This window comes from Grus americana, chromosome 4 (genome assembly GCF_028858705.1).
Source record: "Grus americana isolate bGruAme1 chromosome 4, bGruAme1.mat, whole genome shotgun sequence".
Classification (NCBI taxonomy): domain Eukaryota; kingdom Metazoa; phylum Chordata; class Aves; order Gruiformes; family Gruidae; genus Grus; species Grus americana.
In genome coordinates, this window is record NC_072855.1 from 56,504,807 (window position 1) to 56,523,595 (window position 18,789).

General features: G+C 36.9%; 2 protein-coding genes across 6 annotated transcripts in view; one reads left to right on the plus strand and one right to left on the minus strand.

Moving 5' to 3' along the window:
* The window catches only part of AIMP1 (aminoacyl tRNA synthetase complex interacting multifunctional protein 1), a 36,819-nt gene extending 29,357 nt beyond the window's left edge, over positions 1-7,462 (plus strand). For all 4 annotated transcript variants that reach the window (XM_054824783.1, XM_054824785.1, XM_054824787.1 and 1 more), the window contains exons 6-7: positions 1,097-1,265; positions 7,203-7,462. In XM_054824783.1, coding sequence (XP_054680758.1) covers positions 1,097-1,265; positions 7,203-7,369 — 336 coding nt within the window. In that variant the 3' untranslated portion in view covers positions 7,370-7,462. The remainder of the gene's footprint in view (positions 1-1,096; positions 1,266-7,202) is intronic.
* A 155-nt stretch (positions 7,463-7,617) lies between these two features.
* GIMD1 (GIMAP family P-loop NTPase domain containing 1) lies at positions 7,618-14,041 on the minus strand. Of its 2 annotated transcripts, none has more exons than XM_054824788.1 (3): positions 13,963-14,041; positions 12,012-12,433; positions 7,618-9,620 (listed from the first exon to the last, which is right to left on the minus strand). In XM_054824788.1, the coding sequence occupies exons 2-3, from the start codon at positions 12,402-12,404 to the stop codon at positions 9,348-9,350; spliced, it is 666 nt and encodes a 221-aa protein (XP_054680763.1). In that variant the 5' UTR covers positions 12,405-12,433; positions 13,963-14,041; the 3' UTR covers positions 7,618-9,347. The 2 variants fall into 2 exon arrangements, with proteins under 2 accessions (XP_054680763.1, XP_054680764.1); XM_054824789.1 differs by having other exon boundaries at positions 12,144-12,433; positions 13,963-14,032.
* Between the last annotated feature and the right edge of the window lie 4,748 nt (positions 14,042-18,789).

Sequence of the window (18,789 nt, forward strand, 5' to 3'; positions counted from 1 at the left end):
TAATGTCTACAACTTGCATTTTAGTCACTCACATCTTAGAGCTATTTCTTGTATTTTGGGTGATTTACATCTATAGCAATAACTTCAGAAATTTTCAGTTAGTGGGCTGCCTTGAAACTTATGCAAGATCAACTTTTCATTATAACTGCATTTGAGATTTATATTTTTGCTTCTTAAAATGTTCTACCTGGAAAATATGCGGTATTCAGAATACTCGGTCATATGAGTTTTATTAAGTATTAATCCTGCAGTTTTGTTTAAAGTTTATTTTGTAATGCACAAAGACTGAAATCTAGAAATACATGTATACATATATGTGCACTAGAAGTATGGGAATCAAGGCTTCCTTACTTTCTCTCTGTCTATTAAGAATGCTCTAGGTTTAATTTTTATTCAGTTTGAAAGTGTGGTTTATTATCTAGGTTAAGGTGTGGCAGTTTCCCCTAACAAAGTATGTTTTCTCTGGTTTACTGTTATAACTCTTATTAAAGTAAAGCAACAAAGGAAGAAATGTAGTTTTACAGTTTGGTCTAACAAATTGCAGTGTGCATTATATACAGCCATTTTCAGTGGTTATTAAAAAAATATCAAAGCATTTGGGTTAAATAAGATAAATTTTAAGATTCAAGTTAGCTAATTATATAAAGCAGCTGTACACTTCCAGTACACAGCCTGAAATTTTTATCTATGAGCTAGCCTAATTTGTAGAGTGTTTTTGTTGTTATTAAATGGAAACTGTTTGGTTAATAATGCTATATTGAAAATGGACTGAAGTGGCGATCTAGAATGAGTAAAGGTGAAATGCGAATGGAATGCGAATGAAATGCATCGCCTGGTTTTTGGATTTCTGAATTGCTCATTTTGTTTCCATAAGTGTGTCACAATTCAGCATTTACTTGGTCGTTCACTGGCCAGCTCTTAAGTGGTTTAAATGTTACTTGTTGCTGGTTGCAGGCATTAAAATTGTGCATCTGTTGCTGTATCTCTCATCCATGTTAAAGTCTCATTGTAATTCTTTTGTTATAACAAAATAATTAGAGTCCCCAAAAGCATATGGCATTTAAGCACTCACATCGTTCTGTTTTCCTCCCCCAAGATGCAGAATCGGATGGCAATATTGCTCTGTAACTTGAAGCCTGCAAAGATGAGAGGAGTAGTATCTCAAGCAATGGTGATGTGTGCCAGCTCCCCAGAAAAAGTGGAAATTCTGGCTCCCCCAGCCGGGGCAGTACCTGGGGATAGAATCACTTTTGAAGGTTTTCCTGGTGAGTAGGAATTTGGGAAACTGCAGGAAATAGGTATGCCAAGGTGACCTCAGTGTTGAAGCAGATAAAACAGTATTTTAAAGTTGGGTGCATTTTTGTTGTTGAAATTTTCTGAATTAGTTACATTCAGTTTTTTTATTATTCTCATGCTAAAACTGTGTAAATAAAGAATTGAAAATACTTAACCACTTGTCAAAAATTGGAAAATACAGGGAAATAACTGTAACTTTTTCAAGTTGTATAGTACTTTAATATAAAATTACCCACTCAGTAGGCCTCAATAAGTATTTCTGCTTTTGAAATGTATGGACAAACATATTTGCACTAAGTAAGTAAACATAAAGCATCTTTCCCAGTGTCTCGTAAGTGATAAGTTCCTGATTCCACTGCTTCCCCTTAGATGAAAGTGCCTGAACTTGAGATAGGCTGGGTTTTTTTGTTGGGAAATGCATGTGCATTTATCAACAAAGTATTCATCTTCAGGATGAATTTGTTGCTCAAAAGTTGGCTTTCACAAGGAGAAAATGGTGTAGCTTTCTGTTTTCTACATAGAAACATAACCTTCTTAAACTATTGCACCTCTGACAATTTCTAGCTGTACAGCAGTGTTTTTATTTATGAATCTCTTGGCAAGCTCTATGCTTAAAGGTATTTGCATGAAATACCTTTCTTAAATGTATACGTATATGTGTGTATATAGATATTTTTATACTTTTCATTATTGGAACTGTGATGCTCTAAAAATATATTTTGGTTGACATACAATGCAATGGTCTCTGTAGATGTTTTTGAAACAGGACGAAAGCTCAGCCTGCTGTGATCTAATGTTCTAATTGAAAATATTGTAAAATGATACTGTTTTTAAGGAAATCAGTCTTGCAGCATTATTTTCATTTTTAGCTTTCTGTATTAAATATACACCAAGCTTGCTATTGAGATGCAGAATTAGTAAGCTGTACTGAAATGTGAAAGGCTTTGGCAATTGCATTGACTAAATTGTAGGAATACTCACTCATAACTTCTAGTAGTTATCAGATCTGTGAGTAAAGATAGTTTAAATGTTGGATGTGTGACCTCTGTTACATGCAGGGATACAGTCATACTGCTTTTCTGTTGCTGTGGAAGTGGATGTGCAAGAGAGCATCAAGCTGTAGAGTAAATCCTTCTAGTGCATAAGCCCTGCAAAATGACATATAAGTCAGCCTGGGCATGTGGCTTTTTTGAGGGGTGGGGGGTCTTTTTTTTGTTTGCTTTTTGACTAAGGCATAACCTTACTCCAAACTTATTTCTCAAGTAACTTTGTATAAATGGCATTTGAAAATAATGAGAGCTGGTAGTAGTGCTATTCTCTGTTAATCAGTATATCTGTTCTTGCACATGACTAATGAGGTAAGTTTTATCAAAATAATTAAACTATTTGACTCTGGTTTTTTTTACAGTTGCGAAAAGGTTTTCCTAGAGCAAATCAGTTATAGAAACATTTGTTTTAAAATTGTTCCCAGGTGTTAAGGTATACAGATATTCTGTTGATATTTTGATTCTTAAAAGACATAGAATAAGCTGAAGGTGGTGTAAAAGGCGTACTAGTTCTAAAGTTATGACCTGCAGCCTGTGATACAAGGTTTTGTGCACTTTATATCAGTTTCCTTCTGACAGGGAGCCATAGACATGGAGTGCTGATAAGTGCCAAATGAAGGCTTTTACAACCCCGTTAAAAAGCGTTTATATCCAGGGCTATAGATTGTAGTCTGAAATGTGGCAGCTGTTTCATAAATAGCTGCTCAGAAAAATTGGTAGGTATGAGATTAAAGATAATCATTGACTTTGAAAATATACCTAATGCTTAATAGTGCAAAGTAGAATGATGTATCTCCTAGTTACATAAAACTTATTTTAAAGAACTTTAAAACTTGAGATTTTGTTATCTTGAAGTGAGTAGGAAAAAGCAAGGAAAAAAACATTGATGGATGGAGACTTACAAAATCATTCTGACACTGCTTCTGTAACTTAATTTGTTGTGTACCTACCTTTTGCATATTGCCTTCGTCACAAAGATATTAATACTGTTCATTGGTAGGTTTTGGTTTGCTTTAGGGTTTTTTAATTTCTTTTAACTAGAGACTAAGGTTGTTGCCACCTTCTTGTCCAAGTGATTAACAACTTTTTGTGGGTTTCGTTCCCCCCCCTCCCTTCCACCTGGTTCCTTTTTCTGGTTGTTTTTTTTTTTCTTCTTTTTCTCCTTTTTAAACAGCTTGTTGGCTTTTGTTTGCTTTTTATTTTTTTTCTTTTATTCCTGACGATGGTAAACTCACTGGGAGACTGGAAAACTGTTTCTCAATTTTTAATGGGATTATATGTATCTTCTACTCACCTTTTTTGTACTAAAATCTCATGTGCCTCTTAGCTGCTGTCTAAAGGCAATCTAGAACTTCACTGATACTGTTATCAGGAGGGTAGGATCCTTGTTATGTCAGATGTCATTTAATTTCAGTGCTTAATGATAACCATTTATATTCTGATCTTTTTTTTTTTTTTGAGAGAGAGTAATTGTAAAGCATAAAGATTCATTTTGAGTCCTTGAAATTAAAATAGAAAGGACAGCTGGGTCTTATTTTAGTTTGAAGTATGAAAGCCTATGAAACAGAAGCAGAAGCAGCAATAAAGCAACTCTAAAATGCACACAGCTGTCTATCAAGCAGCTTGGGATAACATTATTTTTAAGCCTGCTCTCTCCACCATACAAAATATATGTGAGATACAGTCTAATTTTCCTTGGTCATTTTAGTCAAAGTAAATAAATGGTATCCGGATTCAAACCGATTGAACTTTTTTCTACAGAAACTTGAGAGTTTTCCTAGAACTATCTTGAGTGTCATAGAGGAGTGATTTGATAAGGAATGCTGTTTGGAGGAGTGTTATTTCTTTGTTTGTTTGTTTGGTGTCATTGCCCTTACAGGAACTTTAACACTGTTCTATATTCCAATACATGAATCCTCAAGATCTGTTGGACCTCTTATGTATTAAGAACTTTATCGAATTTCTATCCACCTTCAGTAGGAAAGGTGTGATTTATAAGCCATAGAAAAATTATTCCATTCTATGTCTGTAAATACTATACCATCCTACACAGTAATTGCTGTAAGACAGCAATAATTCTTGGAGTTTTCATAGCTAACTGTGAAATCTTCTTTCTAATAGTAGTATAGTTCACACTTTTACAAAACTCTTCAATGCAAAAATGCCACTGAAACCATGAATCTGTTAAGTTACATAATTAAATAATCATTCTGGTCTAACGATCCCTGGCAATTTAGTTAATAGCTATCTCTTTAAAAAAAAGTGCTAAAACTGGAGTGCAGTGGTTAGTCTGTATTTAACGCGTTTCTTTATTCAAAGCTTTGGCATATGGATGCTTTTCTTCAGTTGCAGTTCTAATCCACAATGGGCTAAGTGGTATTAACTTTTCATAAGGTCACATATCACTGCATCTTTTTGCCCCTTCTTGCACTGAGATACATTCTTTCAATAGTTGGTGAACTGCTACAAAGTGGAGGGGTTTCTTGCTTATTATGAAAACTTCTTTTGTAATATTTAAACTGCTAGATTCAATGACATGTTTAACAAAATTTGGGACCTCTTAGTTGGCAAGAGTAGGAAGCTTATTAAACCATTACAAGTTTAAATTTATTTTATTTATAGAAACCCTTCTAAAGACTATTTTCCGGGAAGAAGGAATGCAATGAGGAGAAGTCATAGGAAAATGCATAGCCTAAAGCTCTGGTAGTATTTAAAATCGGTGCCTATGCTAATCTAATATGAGCTCACCACAGATCCCAAGGGAGCTGGATGCAGATTCCAAAGAAACTTATTAACATCCAAAGCGTGTTTTTTATAATAAAAGTCAGGGGTTTTTTCTTACTAAAAAAATTCACTTGCTTTTTATATTTGAGAAGAGGGAAGGAAATGCACAATGGATCATTTAACATGCTTTTTAATGATTTTATTCATTCATATGCATTCACTTTGGTCTAAATCTAAGTCTGTTGCTGTTCATGAACTTGGGCATTGAGCAGGATTTTTATTTTCATGAAAATGTGCAATTTGCTCTAAATGTTTAAGTTATTAATGGTATTACTAATTTTTCTTTTAAATATTAAGTGCACTGTGGTTGTGAAATAACTTGACTACATTATTGAATCTTGCTTTGGCAAGGCTAGCCTACTTAAGAGAAATCTGGCCTGGTCTGCTTCTTGTACATGGGTTACAGCTGTAGAAGCTACAGAAGTTAGACATGTCTACAGACAAGTAACTTACTTTTGCAAGCATTGAGAATGTGAGTAGGTTGAACCACTGAAAACATTTAAAGGAGAAAAACAGTAAGGCAGGCTGGAATGAGAGTAGTTCATCTAACCGGCTGTTGGCCAGCCAGTCAGGAATACACCAAACAGTAATGAATTTCAACCAGCTACTAGAAATGCATACGTTAAAATCCCTGTAGCCTTATAGTTTTTCTTTCTGAACCTTGGGGGACACTGAGTAGTGGAAGATGAGAGCACTTGACATTCTGTTCACTTGGAGAACTACTCATTTTCCTTTAGGAACTCCTGGCTCCTCTGAGAAGATCTCAGGGAGGATCCGTTTACTAGGGTTTGTTTTTTGATTCTTGCTTGTTCAGGAACTTAAGATTTTAATAGTTTGGGTAGAGTGGTGCCAATATGGCACTCCAAGCGTAGTGTATCAATAATAAAACAGCATGGGATCCCTTTCAGCATTTGAATGTGCTCTAATTATATTTAAAACAATTATTGTGGGGTTTTTATCCTGCCTGTGTTAGACACAAGAGGTAAAGAGCACTGTGATTAAGTAACTTCTTAAATGAAATCTTTTTTCTTTAAGAGAATCTGCATTGTATTAGAATTAAGAGATTGTTTACTTGACCTTTGAACAGAAAATAATTGTACAACAAATTGGTTGTCTTGCTTTATCTAGATTATGGCAGCAGGCAGCAGTTTATTCAGTATCTTTACAGCAAGATAGCTTATCTACTTTAGTTGGTTTGTTCCTATACTTTGCATTTCATGCCTATTTAAAAATAGAAAAAAACAACTGAAATACTTCACTATTCTATGTAATTTGTTAAAAGTATTTCAAAACATTAGTAGAAGAAACCTGCATTTTGTGGTCATTAGAGATCCTTAAATAGTCAGATTTGCTAATGTTGTTAGACTGTCAATACCTCTGGGGCATAGGTAGCTTATCACAGTGTGCACATAGAAACAGGGAACTGAGACTTACAGAGACTGAGGCCATAACTGCTGAAACACAAGCCGACCTCTAATGCTTCTGTAACTGCAGGCACCGGAGCTTGTCATCAAATAGTACAAAAAGTAACAGAACAGTGTTGAAAGTTGGGGCTAAAATTATATGTCATATCTTAATTTTGGACTATTCTTGTCTAAGTTCAGTATTTCTCAACTGTAAGGGCACCTGCCAAATTCACTTAATACTAACTGCCTATAAAAATTCATTCATTCCTAAACTTAAGATGCTGACAAACCTGTGTCTTGGTGAGTAGCGTATTTCTGTGGTCCGCATCTTCTTAATTCTTAGGAATCTTTTTGGTCTCTAGTAAATTTTGTAAACCAACAACTAGCAATGGTTTGATTTCTTCCTTTTGGCAGTATTGTGGTATGTTACTTACAACCTTTTTCCCCCCCTGAAAGATCAGCATTTTGAGAGGGGGTCTGGAGATATTTCCTAGACAATCCCTAATTCCGATTAAAGTTTTTATTTTGAGAATCACAGGTAATGTTTTTTTTTGCCCTTAAGACTGTGTGTAGTGATGCTCTGCGGGCTGTCACAGATGTGTATATACATAGAGCTCTTGCTCTGCCTTCTGTGTTGTGTGCTATGAGGTTATTCTTTGTTTTGAAACAGGAGATCCTGAGAAGGAACTTAATCCCAAGAAGAAGATTTGGGAGCAAATTCAACCTGATCTTCATACCAATGACCAGTGTGTTGCTACGTACAAAGGAGTTCCGTTTGAAGTGAAAGGGAAAGGAGTCTGCAAGGCAGAAACCATGGCAAACAGTGGAATTAAATAAATAAATGGTTATTAGAAGCTTTTTTCAGATATTGAAATGGAAAGTAATACGAGCAAGCACAATAAAAACCATGAATATATTACCCCTCTGAAATGCATGGCTGATAGCTTTTTTGGTTTTTTGTTTTGTCTGACTCTTCTTCCAGAGATACAGAATGTGTTATGCCTCCAAAATTTTCACAATTCACTCATTCACCATGCTTACTGTCCTTGAGGTTAAGTGTTGTCAGCAGTCATTAACCACTTAGTGCTCAAGACTTAATTGCCAAGGCTTGTTCATGGTAGAACTACAGGCAGGCAAGCATATTTTCTGGACAGCTAAAAGATTTAGAGGATCTGTGGAGCAAGAGCATCTCAATAAGGAAACTTCTGCCATGTTCCATGTGTGCTAACTGCACTTCAAGAGGTGCAGGAGTAGCAGTTGGTCAGTGAAGACCACAATTGTCTTCATTCTTCTAGTCCCCTATGAGTAGCTTTTCTTCTCTTCTTCCAAGCAATTTTCAGATATTTTATGAGCCTCTACAACTTTGTTCTTGGCTGTGTTGTCTCAGTAGTCTGCAGGCAATTGTAATGGGAAGATTGAACTATGGCCCTTTATGCCCTAAGATGTGTAAATGGACATGCTTTCATGTCCCACAGTTAAGCTGTTGTAATGTCAATAAGATCAAAGCTGTCACTCTGCTAAAATAATTCTTTATCTAGTCCACCTAGATGTTTCCTTCCGAATGATAGATAGTACTAAGAAAGAACGAATAGCAAATAGATTTGCAGAGCTAGTCAAATACTACCACAAAGCCATCAGTTCCCAGTGCCCAAACAGGTATAAAATTGACTTTTTTTGTTTTAATGTATTTTTATGCAATGATATTTTATACAAAAGATGCTTTGGTATTAACAGAAATAACTTCTTCAGTTTTTACAATTAGAATTATTCCATAATAATGTAGTACAAGTAGTCATGGTTGCTATGGTAATAGCGTCAAATTACTTCTTTTAATTCCTGCCTTTTAATAATCTGAAAATATTTTAGTTCAATTTACAACAAACCTTTTAAGTAACTTTTTAGAGATACTTCAGATATTTTGGCATACAATATTTAACTGGTTACTGTCTAGCCACTGCAACAATAAGTGTTTTTTTAACCACTGAAATAAAAAAAACTTAGTCATTCTGAATTTTGCAGGCTTTGAACTTCATCCAGTAAACTGGGAGGGGAAAACAAAATGAAAATGATATAAAATTAAAAGGAACAGGCACAAGAGATGAACAGATTTCTTTTTCAAATGAGTTTTGTATGTGCTTATAAACTGTGTTAATTTTTCATGCATCTGGGAATAAGCAATAGAAATTAGTTCTTTTAAATGTGCCAAATAGTGGTAAGCACATGGGAGCTATTTTATCTGCCTTGTAAACTACATATCCAATAATGTTTGATTAAATAAAATTTTTGAAGTTCAAAATCTCAATTCTAACTAATCAATCCTGAATCAAGGTAAAGAAATACTCTTACAGTAGATAAATCTCAGCTTTTAATACTGGAAAGCTCTTTAAAAACTTAGGAATTCCAGGGAACTTCTGAAAGCTTCAAGAATTGAGCAAAGAGGCTCCCTTACAGTCTGAACTCATATGCATTTTTTTACCTTTTTTTCTTCCAGATCCGTCTTCTGTATGAACCACAGTATACAATCTGGTGTAGTGTAAAATCTCATTTATGACTATGTACATATTGGGAGTGTAGTTTAGAGAACTAGCTTGTTCTGATTTTGTGGTTGAAGCTAGGATTCTGGATGCAGTAGTGTGAGATACTCTATGAAAGGCAAGTAGTTTGGTAATCTAAAGAGGTATTTCCAACTGTGTGTTCGAAGGTATTTGGTATGGATGTGGAGTTTTCCAGTTGATGGTTTCTACTCTTCTATTTCTATTAATGTTGCCTACCATAGGAAATATACAAATAAGCACCTGAAATCTAATTTTATTCCTTATTTCTTGCTGTGTTGAAGTTGAAGCACTTGATAATTATTTTGTCTTATAAAATTCAAGAGCTTTCTTAAGATGATAGCTCTTTCCTCTTTAATTATGCTCTTCTGGTTGTCTAGGAAAATGTATTTATGCTGTACTGAGCTCAAAAGTGACAACAGGGTACTTGAGGCACTGTGCAAGTATTCTTCCTCACTGAATCCAGCCTCTTCTGTCTTGTCTGTGTGAGTAAATAGAACTGCGGTGAAATGCTTCCATGTGGGACCCAGAAGTTCCTGTAATGAAAACCAAATCTTAAATAGTTATCTTTTCTCATTCCTTTTTCCCACTCCCACCTCGTACTTATGCATTAACAGACCAGTTATATGTTCTTTTTGTAGCAGTAATCTGGTTCGTTATCTGAGTTGCTGAAATTTATGATGTTTTTCACCTTCCCAAGACATTGACCCCCACTTCCAGTGGAAATACGTGGTTGTGTGGCACTAGCAGTTCTCTGTTATCTTACTACAGCTGTTAATAGAATTTCTTCAGTTAAAAAATGTCAGTGTAAGTAAGGAAAAATGGTTGTTTAGCTATGTCACACATTAGTTTACATCAGTAGTTTCCACATATCCATATTTCTACACTTTTTAGAGCTCTCTGAATTTTTTTTTTTACATCACCAAATCACCTTGTGTTGAAAAAATAAATGATGAATTTCTATGTAACACCAACTGCAATTCCAGCTGTATCCCATAAAACTGAACTATTCTCAGCAATTCAGGAAAAACACAGATCAAATACATCAACCTAAGTGATGGGCCAGAGAGTTTGTCTTTAACTGCTGTGGTTATTCTGATGGAGAGAAATGGAGAAAACAAGCTGCTTTTTTTGTCAATGAATTTTACTATGAATATGGGATTGGGCTTTCATTTACTGATGTAAATGAAATTACAACTTTACTGCAATCATGCTAACCCCTGTGTGTGTCAAGCCTACTATGGTAATAAAGTCTACTTTGCAATGATCCTAACTCTGTAACCTAAATACCAAGGTGTGTAAAACTGCTGTAAAGGATACCTTTCTACTTTCAAGATAAGCAGGGAGTTAGAAAAACCTGGTATATTGGTAGTGGTTAATGTGGTTTAGAGACTGTTCTTATTCCTGGCACCCAGGCAGCTGTCCTGCCCTATTTGTTTGTGTCTGAAATCACAGCATCTGGTCTTTTAAAGGGAAGATAACTAAAAAGCTGACCATTATATAAGCCAAGAGCCAGTTGTAATTGTGAAACAGAAATGTTGCTTTCTCATTATTTTTAAACATGCTTATTTCCTTTCCTGTAGGAGTTTTAAAGCTCCATTTAAAGAGAAAATGCATGGTGGCATCTCTTTTATGCTTTTAATGCCTACATAGACTTGACCCAAACCAGTCTCAAACTAGATTTTTTTTCATTGGCTTAGGTAAAAATATTTTGAGTAAATACTGCTTTCTCTTAAATACCATGAAGTATAGAGAGATGGAGAACTGTATGAGGAAAAAGGGTAACACTGAAAACAAATGTGTAAACTGACAATGAGTAAGAACGTGTTGAAATTAGAACCAACTCTTAAACTACTGGAAAAGTGAGGAGTAGGCTACCAATAGAGAGTAATCAGAAAGAACAGGAGTGCAAATCAAACACAATTTGAAAGCTGTTTTTCTATCTATATTTATATATTTTTATCTACATATGTATTACATATTTAGATAAGATCAGTTACAGCAGGTGAAAACACTTGATGGACCAGGAAGTCCCTTCCAGTCCTAAAGATTTTTAGAAATTTCATTGGTGTAAGACAGATGCAAAGTGTGATGTGCAGACTTTGGCATCAACTGAAATCCTTTGTTTCTTCATAAATCATACAAAACTGGTTCATCTGATCAGATAAAGTGAGCAATATCTGTTTGCTGGCCTTTTTTTCTTTTTTCTTCTGCCTTTCTCCAAAGATATGTATGCATGGTAATGAGAAACCTCCAGCTGAAAAGAACGCCATTCTATTTCAGTGTCTCTCCCTACTTAGCTTACCTACTTGCAAAAAAAAAAAAAAAATTCCCGCAGGAGCTTCAAAATATTTTTCAAGTCAGTTATGCTAGAATTTTTTTCTTAGCCAGAGTAAATTTATGGTAACTTTCTAGTTATTTTCTCTTGAACAGATACAGCAGTAGTGACAGTGCAGGACAGAGCTGAGCATCCTTGTCCTAGGTCAGTCAGATTTTCTGCATGATTTTGGACGTGTCACGCTCTGCTTTTGGTCCTATACAGCGCAGGAGAGCGAGGTAACCTGACTTTTGCTTGCTTTAAATAGCGTTTCTGTTCCACAAGCTAGATCTATCATGTTAAAGCATGAACTATAATTTCTGAGAGAAAAGCTTACTTTGATAGGTAAATCTGGTTCTTAAATTCCTTTGTGCCAAGCCCATGTACAAGAGAGAGCATTCTTGCCTCTCTCTTAACAGGTTTAGTGCAGTAAGTGTAGCTATGGTGTGTGGTGTTGTGCATGGCATGTTTCAGCTGCTGGTGTGGGAAGTGTTCCAGTTTTCAGCTGCACTTCTCTAATTCACTTTTAGTCAACTCTTCCATAGCCATTGTCACCTGAAGACAAAAGACTTGCTGTTAGGACAGAGACTTCTGGTTATATATTTGTTACCTGGATGAATTGAATAGTGTGATCATTTTCATCTGGACACACAGGCAAGTCAGCCCTCAGGACCAAGAGAGCTAGATGCAGGCCTTCCTCCCCGAAGTGGTGAGCCAGGGCTGATCTCACCATGTCTCTCACCTGCTCTTTGCTCAGATCACTGTGAGGGTAGCTTGGTGTGTCAAGTACTCGAACACGGAGAGCTAGCTCACAGCCATTTCTTCGTATAATCCTTGAAATGCGGCAGCTGCGTCCAAGGCTGCAGCTTGTTGTCACGGAGCTTGGGGAGAGATGACTCTCAAAGTCTGAGCTGCCCAGCAGGCTGTTCCCAGCAGCGCTTTTGCCAGTCTGAGTTCCTCCAAGAATGACAAGGTTGATGGTCATCTCATTGCTGCCTGCCATTGTCTATGCTTTTATTCACCAACCTGTCACTAAGTGAAGAACAAATAACGAGCTGTTTCAGATAAAAAAAAAAATCCAGCAAAAATTGCAAAATTCAATGTCTTTTGGATGTCCTTCCGTGCCTGAAAGTGTGTGGTGTAGATAGACATTCATACAGCACATATACCTGTCTGATCCAAGGACGGATCTTTGCTGTGCTTCCCAGTCTGCTGCTTAGAAATAATGAGGCCCCATGGAAGGTGTCACAGGTACAAGAGCAACCTAAAAGGCTGTGCTCCTACACTGACAGAAACTGAAGAGCTGGGAAAGAATCAGATGTGAGAAGATAAAGCTAAGGAGAGGCAACAGTGAAGGGAAGAGTTGGGAAACAACTGGAAAACAGCATTGGCGTGCGGGGAGAGTAGGTTATGAAAAGGAGGAAAACTAGGGGAGGAAGAAGAGAATGGTGACAAATACGTGCTGCTGCTAAGTGACCATGTTTCAGGAAGTAAATCTTTACTTGTTTTTAGGAAAAAAAGGGATAGTCAGAAGTAGCTTTTAAAGGAGCACTTTTTCGCAGCGGGGAACAGCTTAGAACATGTATTTCATCAGCTACTACTAAAGTTGAAACAGACAGTAATCCAAAAGGGCTTTCTGATACAGATAAATGTAAGAAGTATATCTTAACGAAAAAAATAAGAGCTGAAATAGCCAGTGGTGCAGGTTCTAACCCCATATGAAATTGAGACTTTAGAAATATATATGGTACAAACTTTTAGACTTACAGCAAAGTGGAAAGTAAAAGCATAGACTGGTGGATGGAGAGGGGAGATGGGTAAGTATCACTTCCATTTACTGTAATTTTTCACAAATAAACCCTCTCATTCTCCTTGTACTTTTCTGTAATTCAGTATCTGAAGGGTTTTTGGTGCACGTTAATCATCTAAGAGGAATACTGGCTGATTAAGTAAATCCAGAGGTGTTTCAAATGGAAAGCCATATTGGCAAATAAGTAGTTGATTTTAAGTTATCAGTGACACCTGAACTTCAGAAAGACTTGAGTTTATTTTTTTTAAGATTCTATGTTTAGATGCTTATAGAGAGATCATGGATAATTTTAGAATGGAATTTCCTGTGATTAATTTATTTAGATTCTTGCATGTGCAGTTCAAGCTTTCTCCCTCATATTAAATCCATGCCCGAATCAATCTTTTGATATAACTTCAGTACAAAGCCAAACATGCAAGAGCTATTAACATGCTAATTTTCTTACAGGCAACATTGAATACTGTACATGATGATCTTTGTTACTGAATTCACAGTGAGGTTTTTATGGATTTTTTTCAATAATCAATTTCCTTTTTTTAATACCTTTTAAAAAGATGCCTTATGAAATGGTTGTCATCAGTTATTCATCAGTCTAGATGTGCATTGCATTCTTCTTCTGTAGCATAATATAACATGGTGGACATACATTTCTGTATTCCTCTTTAAAATCATGATCAAGGATTTGTTTGGTTTTTTCCTCTAAGCAGTCTACGCTTAAATACTTAAATTAACTTCATATTCTGTCACTTACCTTATTTTCCCTTAAATTCCTTTTTCATTCAGACTTCATTCATAAACCATGTGTGCAGTGTAAAAAGAAGTTCATATATGAACTTTGAAACTAACATCAGCAACATACCACACTGAGACTGTTACGTACACATTAATCTGGTTAATCTATTACCCAACTGAATGAGGATCTGTCAGTATGTTTGATCAGTAATTGGCACTGTTGAATTTTTGCAACTTAGCTGCAGATACAGTTTTTGAAATCACTTTAGTGATTGTATGAAGCTGATATTTTTGAAAGTTACTTGAGTAATACCAGCAGTTAAATGTGAGAGTGATAATGGTGGTACTGGGATTACTTTGTGTGGGTGCTGTCTGTGGTGGGAGGACAAGAGGAAGGAGCTTTCCAGAGCCCCGTTGTGCTGGGGACGTTGTCACCTCAAATGTAGCTTTATGTGGGAGCCTGTAAGTATTGATTTACCATGGTATCAGGGCTGTTCTTGCCTGCCGCAGCAGTGGAGCGAGACTTCAGTTCCTCTGGAAGCCTGTTGTCTCCCGCTGTGGTGCCACAAGCACAGACTGCTTTGGCAGAAGGTAGGAGCTAATGGTGCCTTCACAGCCTCCTAGTGTGAATTCACATCATTCATCATGAATGAGGCCATCGCTTGTGTTACTTGGCTCTTTGTTGCTGTGTGTTTTTTAAGAGCACATAGACAAGTTAGGTTGTTTCAGACAGCTCCCTGCTCTCGAGTCTGCCTGTTCTGGTGAGAGGGGAGGTATTAAATCTTGTCCTGTATTGTGTGTGTGTAGCTGAGGCAACTACTGATAGTTTCCACTGTGAAAAGCCTTGCGGCTCAACGCTGTGCACAGCCTTTATGTCTCAAAGTGTATTTATAAATAAAGTGTATAGCAAGGTTCCTTCATTTGCTAGTGGATACAAACTCAAGACTGGATGGGTGGTGACTCACTTGCAAAGCAAAAGGGTAGATCAGTCTCATAAAACTATGGATATTGTGAAGATAAAATCCAGATGCTTCCTTTAATTTGGCTAAAAAGTCTTGACTTTGGTTAAATCATCACAGTATAGCTCTGTACTTTTTCATCAGGCTGTTCCTATGCACAGTAATGCCTCTCATGACATCTGAGGCAGTATATGTCCTAGCAGTCGCATCCAGCTGAGCCAGTAGCGTGCCAAGGAGATAATTTAAGCTGTGCATGGACAAGGATTTAAACTACCAAGAAAGCTAGAGTCCCAGAAGCAGAGGAGTGTTGTATGCAAAGTACAGCTTGCCCAGCTGGATGCAGAACAGGGCTATTATGCTGACAAGATGGCTGTAAAATTAAGAGTAGTGTAAATGAGGCACTGCTTAAATGATATCTAAAACTTGGCTAAGCAAACATCCCCACAAAAAAGGCATTTCTTTCCAGTATTATTATGAATGTAATACAGTCCGAGTTGGGACACATCTGGAAGGTCTTACAACAGCACGGGCAGAGGATTTTAAGAAGTTGTCTTCCTGGGAGGATATGACAGGGAAAAAAAAATAAAACTGATTTATATGGCACTTGCTTAGGCTCCTCGAAGTACGTGGAAAGAGTCCTCCCCAAGGTGGCAGTATCAGCCTGCTCCACAGGTGCTGTAAAACTCAGCTGGGGTCCCCTTGCTCTGGAATAAAATACGAGGTCAGAAATGAACTAAAGCATTAAAAAATACAGAATAATTACAGGAGTCTTCAAACATCTCCTGAAATAAGAAATGTAAAAAGCATTTGTCTTTCCTTTGTCACAATAAGCATCTTTTACTTTATGCATTCAAATACATTTTATATATATAAAATGAATGTGAACAGCACTAATGGAAAGGTAGCAGTTAAGAAACTGGAAGTGTTATTTACTGTCCCTTATATGATTCTTTTCCTAATCAAGACCTTTGTTTTCTCTAGCTTTTAAGTTGAGTTGGTGACATTTATTATGGAGTTTTGGATGTGAGATCTTAAAATCTACTGTCAGAGCATGAGTTTGCAAAGAGCAAGTACAAAGTATAACAAAATTGCCTTGGATGCTTTTTAGCACTACTTACTGCCTGTGGGAAAGCTTTTTTTTTAATAACTATTTTTGAAATGGCAAAGAGAGAACCAAAACTGAGCCTGTTACAGACTGGCAGGCAGGAAGGCTTCCTGTAATTGATAAAGGAAGCCTCGTACTGCTCCCATAGAAATACCAAACAAATCTAGTGAGGAATTGTCAAAAATCTAAGGAAGTAAGGCCACTAATCTAACTGAAAATAAGTGGCATATGGGTATTCAGCTTCTTTTAGTTGTCTTTGGAAAAAAAACAAGGCTGAAATAATTTGGAAGTAACCATTGGATTTGTATATATCTACAGAGTTAACTAGAGTTGCAATGCATCTGAGTCACATTACTGTGTCAGCTGCTGTTCTACTGTAGCCCCTGTGATCACCCAGTTGGTTTGCACGCACCCTGAACAAGCTCTCCATGATGCTCGTTAGGGTATACTAAGCAGGCAGGATTTTGTAAACTGAAATAGCATAGTTTCTTTTAAGGCACATGGCATCTCTTACCATGTGTCATCTTTCAGTTCCCACGCCTTCCCATCCCTTACAGCTTCTTTCCTGATGTGGGCTCTCATTTTAGCCCAAGATGATGCCATAATAAGTAATTTAAGATGTTCTTTGATGAGTTTCTCTTACTTAGAGAAAACCCAGTGAGGCCATTTTATGGATTGCCACACACGGAGGTGGTCTCAGCCTTGCCAAACAACATGAGAAATCCAGGAAGGTATGCAGTCCGTGTAGTCAGCATGGCTTCAGTTCTGTTAGATGTGTAATTTCTAAGAAACACCCGGCACGTCACTGCTGAGAGATCGGGTACTCTACTCCTTGTGTACGGCATTCACAACAAAAAGTTCTGTGCTAATCCTAAAGGAACACGCACATAAAATAACGCTAATGTTTCCTTAAAATAAATTATTATTTTTTTCCATTGCTTAATCCAATCCTTAGTATTTTTGAACAAAACTAAGCAATTATCAGCAATCTACAAGGTCATGTTTCCCTTTGCAGTGTGGCTGTGTAGGCTGTGTGCTACTACATTGGCATTGCTAAGGGGCAAGGACGTGGGGTATAGCTGCAGGCTAATGCTGCAATTGCACCAGCTTTGCGACAATGTCTCTTTGTACAATTGTGGAACCAGCTCCTCAGGTTCCTGCTGTACTTCTTACAGCGGATTATGGGTTCAGGGCAAATACTGATGGCAGAAAGGTAGGTCAAGGACCTGCCTTGTGTTTTAAAGGAGGTTGAGCAGAACTATCATCATCATAAGAACATCAGCCAGACTTTTCTTTGTTCTCTATTCTCCCACTGAATCACCAAGATCCACAAGATACTGTCTTCCTTCCTCCTTTGCAAATAATAGACAACTTCAAATTAGAAACTAGTATCTTTGCCATGCTGATCTAGTAAGTCTCTGCTGTGGAAGTATTGTGTCTCTTCGTTTGGCCGGAATGATATTCTTCCAAGCAGTCTGCTTCTCAGTGCACTGAGAACAGAGCACTGTAACAAGCCACAGGAGCATAGTCTCTTCTTTCCTGTTAGCGTGGTTTGGTGTGACATGGCTTTTCAAAATACTGGGGGATGCATTGTAAAATAGAGCATGTCACGCTTACTGTCACAGGCTGCCAGTTTCTTAATTCTCTTACTAATCCCCCCCTTCTCCAGTTTAAGTAATGATTTTCCCCATGGCACCATATCAGGTTTTTTTAATATGCAAGGAGTGTTTTTAATATGCCATGTTGTACTATACTGTCTCTTGAGCAGGTTACTTAGTGATATTGGAACTGTCTTGTTTTTACCCATGTGGCCAGGATATGTGTTCTCTTGTATAAAGGTTGGACGTTAGTCACGAGTGCACAGGTTTGGCCATAGGACTATGCCACAAGGCTGACATGTTTGTGTCTGTTCGCTGTTTCTGTGAAATATGCAAAATATTCAAAGAAAGGTGATATTGCAAGTAAGACTGTACATATATAAGTAATAGTTTAAGAAAACCAAGCAAACAGCAAAATCATAAACTGTTGATTTCAAAGGCATATATTTGGGAAAGAAACAATAATCAAAGTATCAAAATACAGACTTGAGGAAGAATGCTTTTCCCCTTACATGTACTTAGCTGGATGAACTCTGTGACTGACATCTTCAGTTGTGACAACATGAGTCAGGGTACCATACTCATTCACCTTCTTGTGATTAGCCTCAAAATTCATCCATGTGTGTAAAAACATTTTGCCCCTGGGGCAAAAGTCCTGTGAATGGAGAACATAATCTGGAAGCTCAGGAAACCCAGATCTGTCTGCTATTTCTGTAACACTCATTCCCTTATTCTGAGAAGCTGCACAATTTCTCAGTTTCCTCATCTAAATAGTATGGGGAGTATTCACTGCTTTTGAAGATGTATGGTGGAATTGATTTAGCTGAAGGGAACAGATTTCTGTATGGCAATAACAGCATTGATTGCATTTAAAAAAAAAAAAAAAAATTGTAAAATGCTCCATAGGGACTCAAATGACTTAAGACATACTTTCCAAAAATATTCCCATGATGCCTGGAAAGGGTATAACCATTATAACACTAATAACCACAGAAGTTCCACTGATACATGGGGTTGGACTGGTCACACTGCTACTCTTATCCACTCTAATCCTTAAGAGATGTTTCAGAGAATGTCAGGAATACAAAGCATATAAAGTTTCAACTCAAGGATGTGTAAAAATGACACCTTTCTACTCAATAACATAGACATTTGTGTGTATTCAGAAGAGATTCAGTACTTGG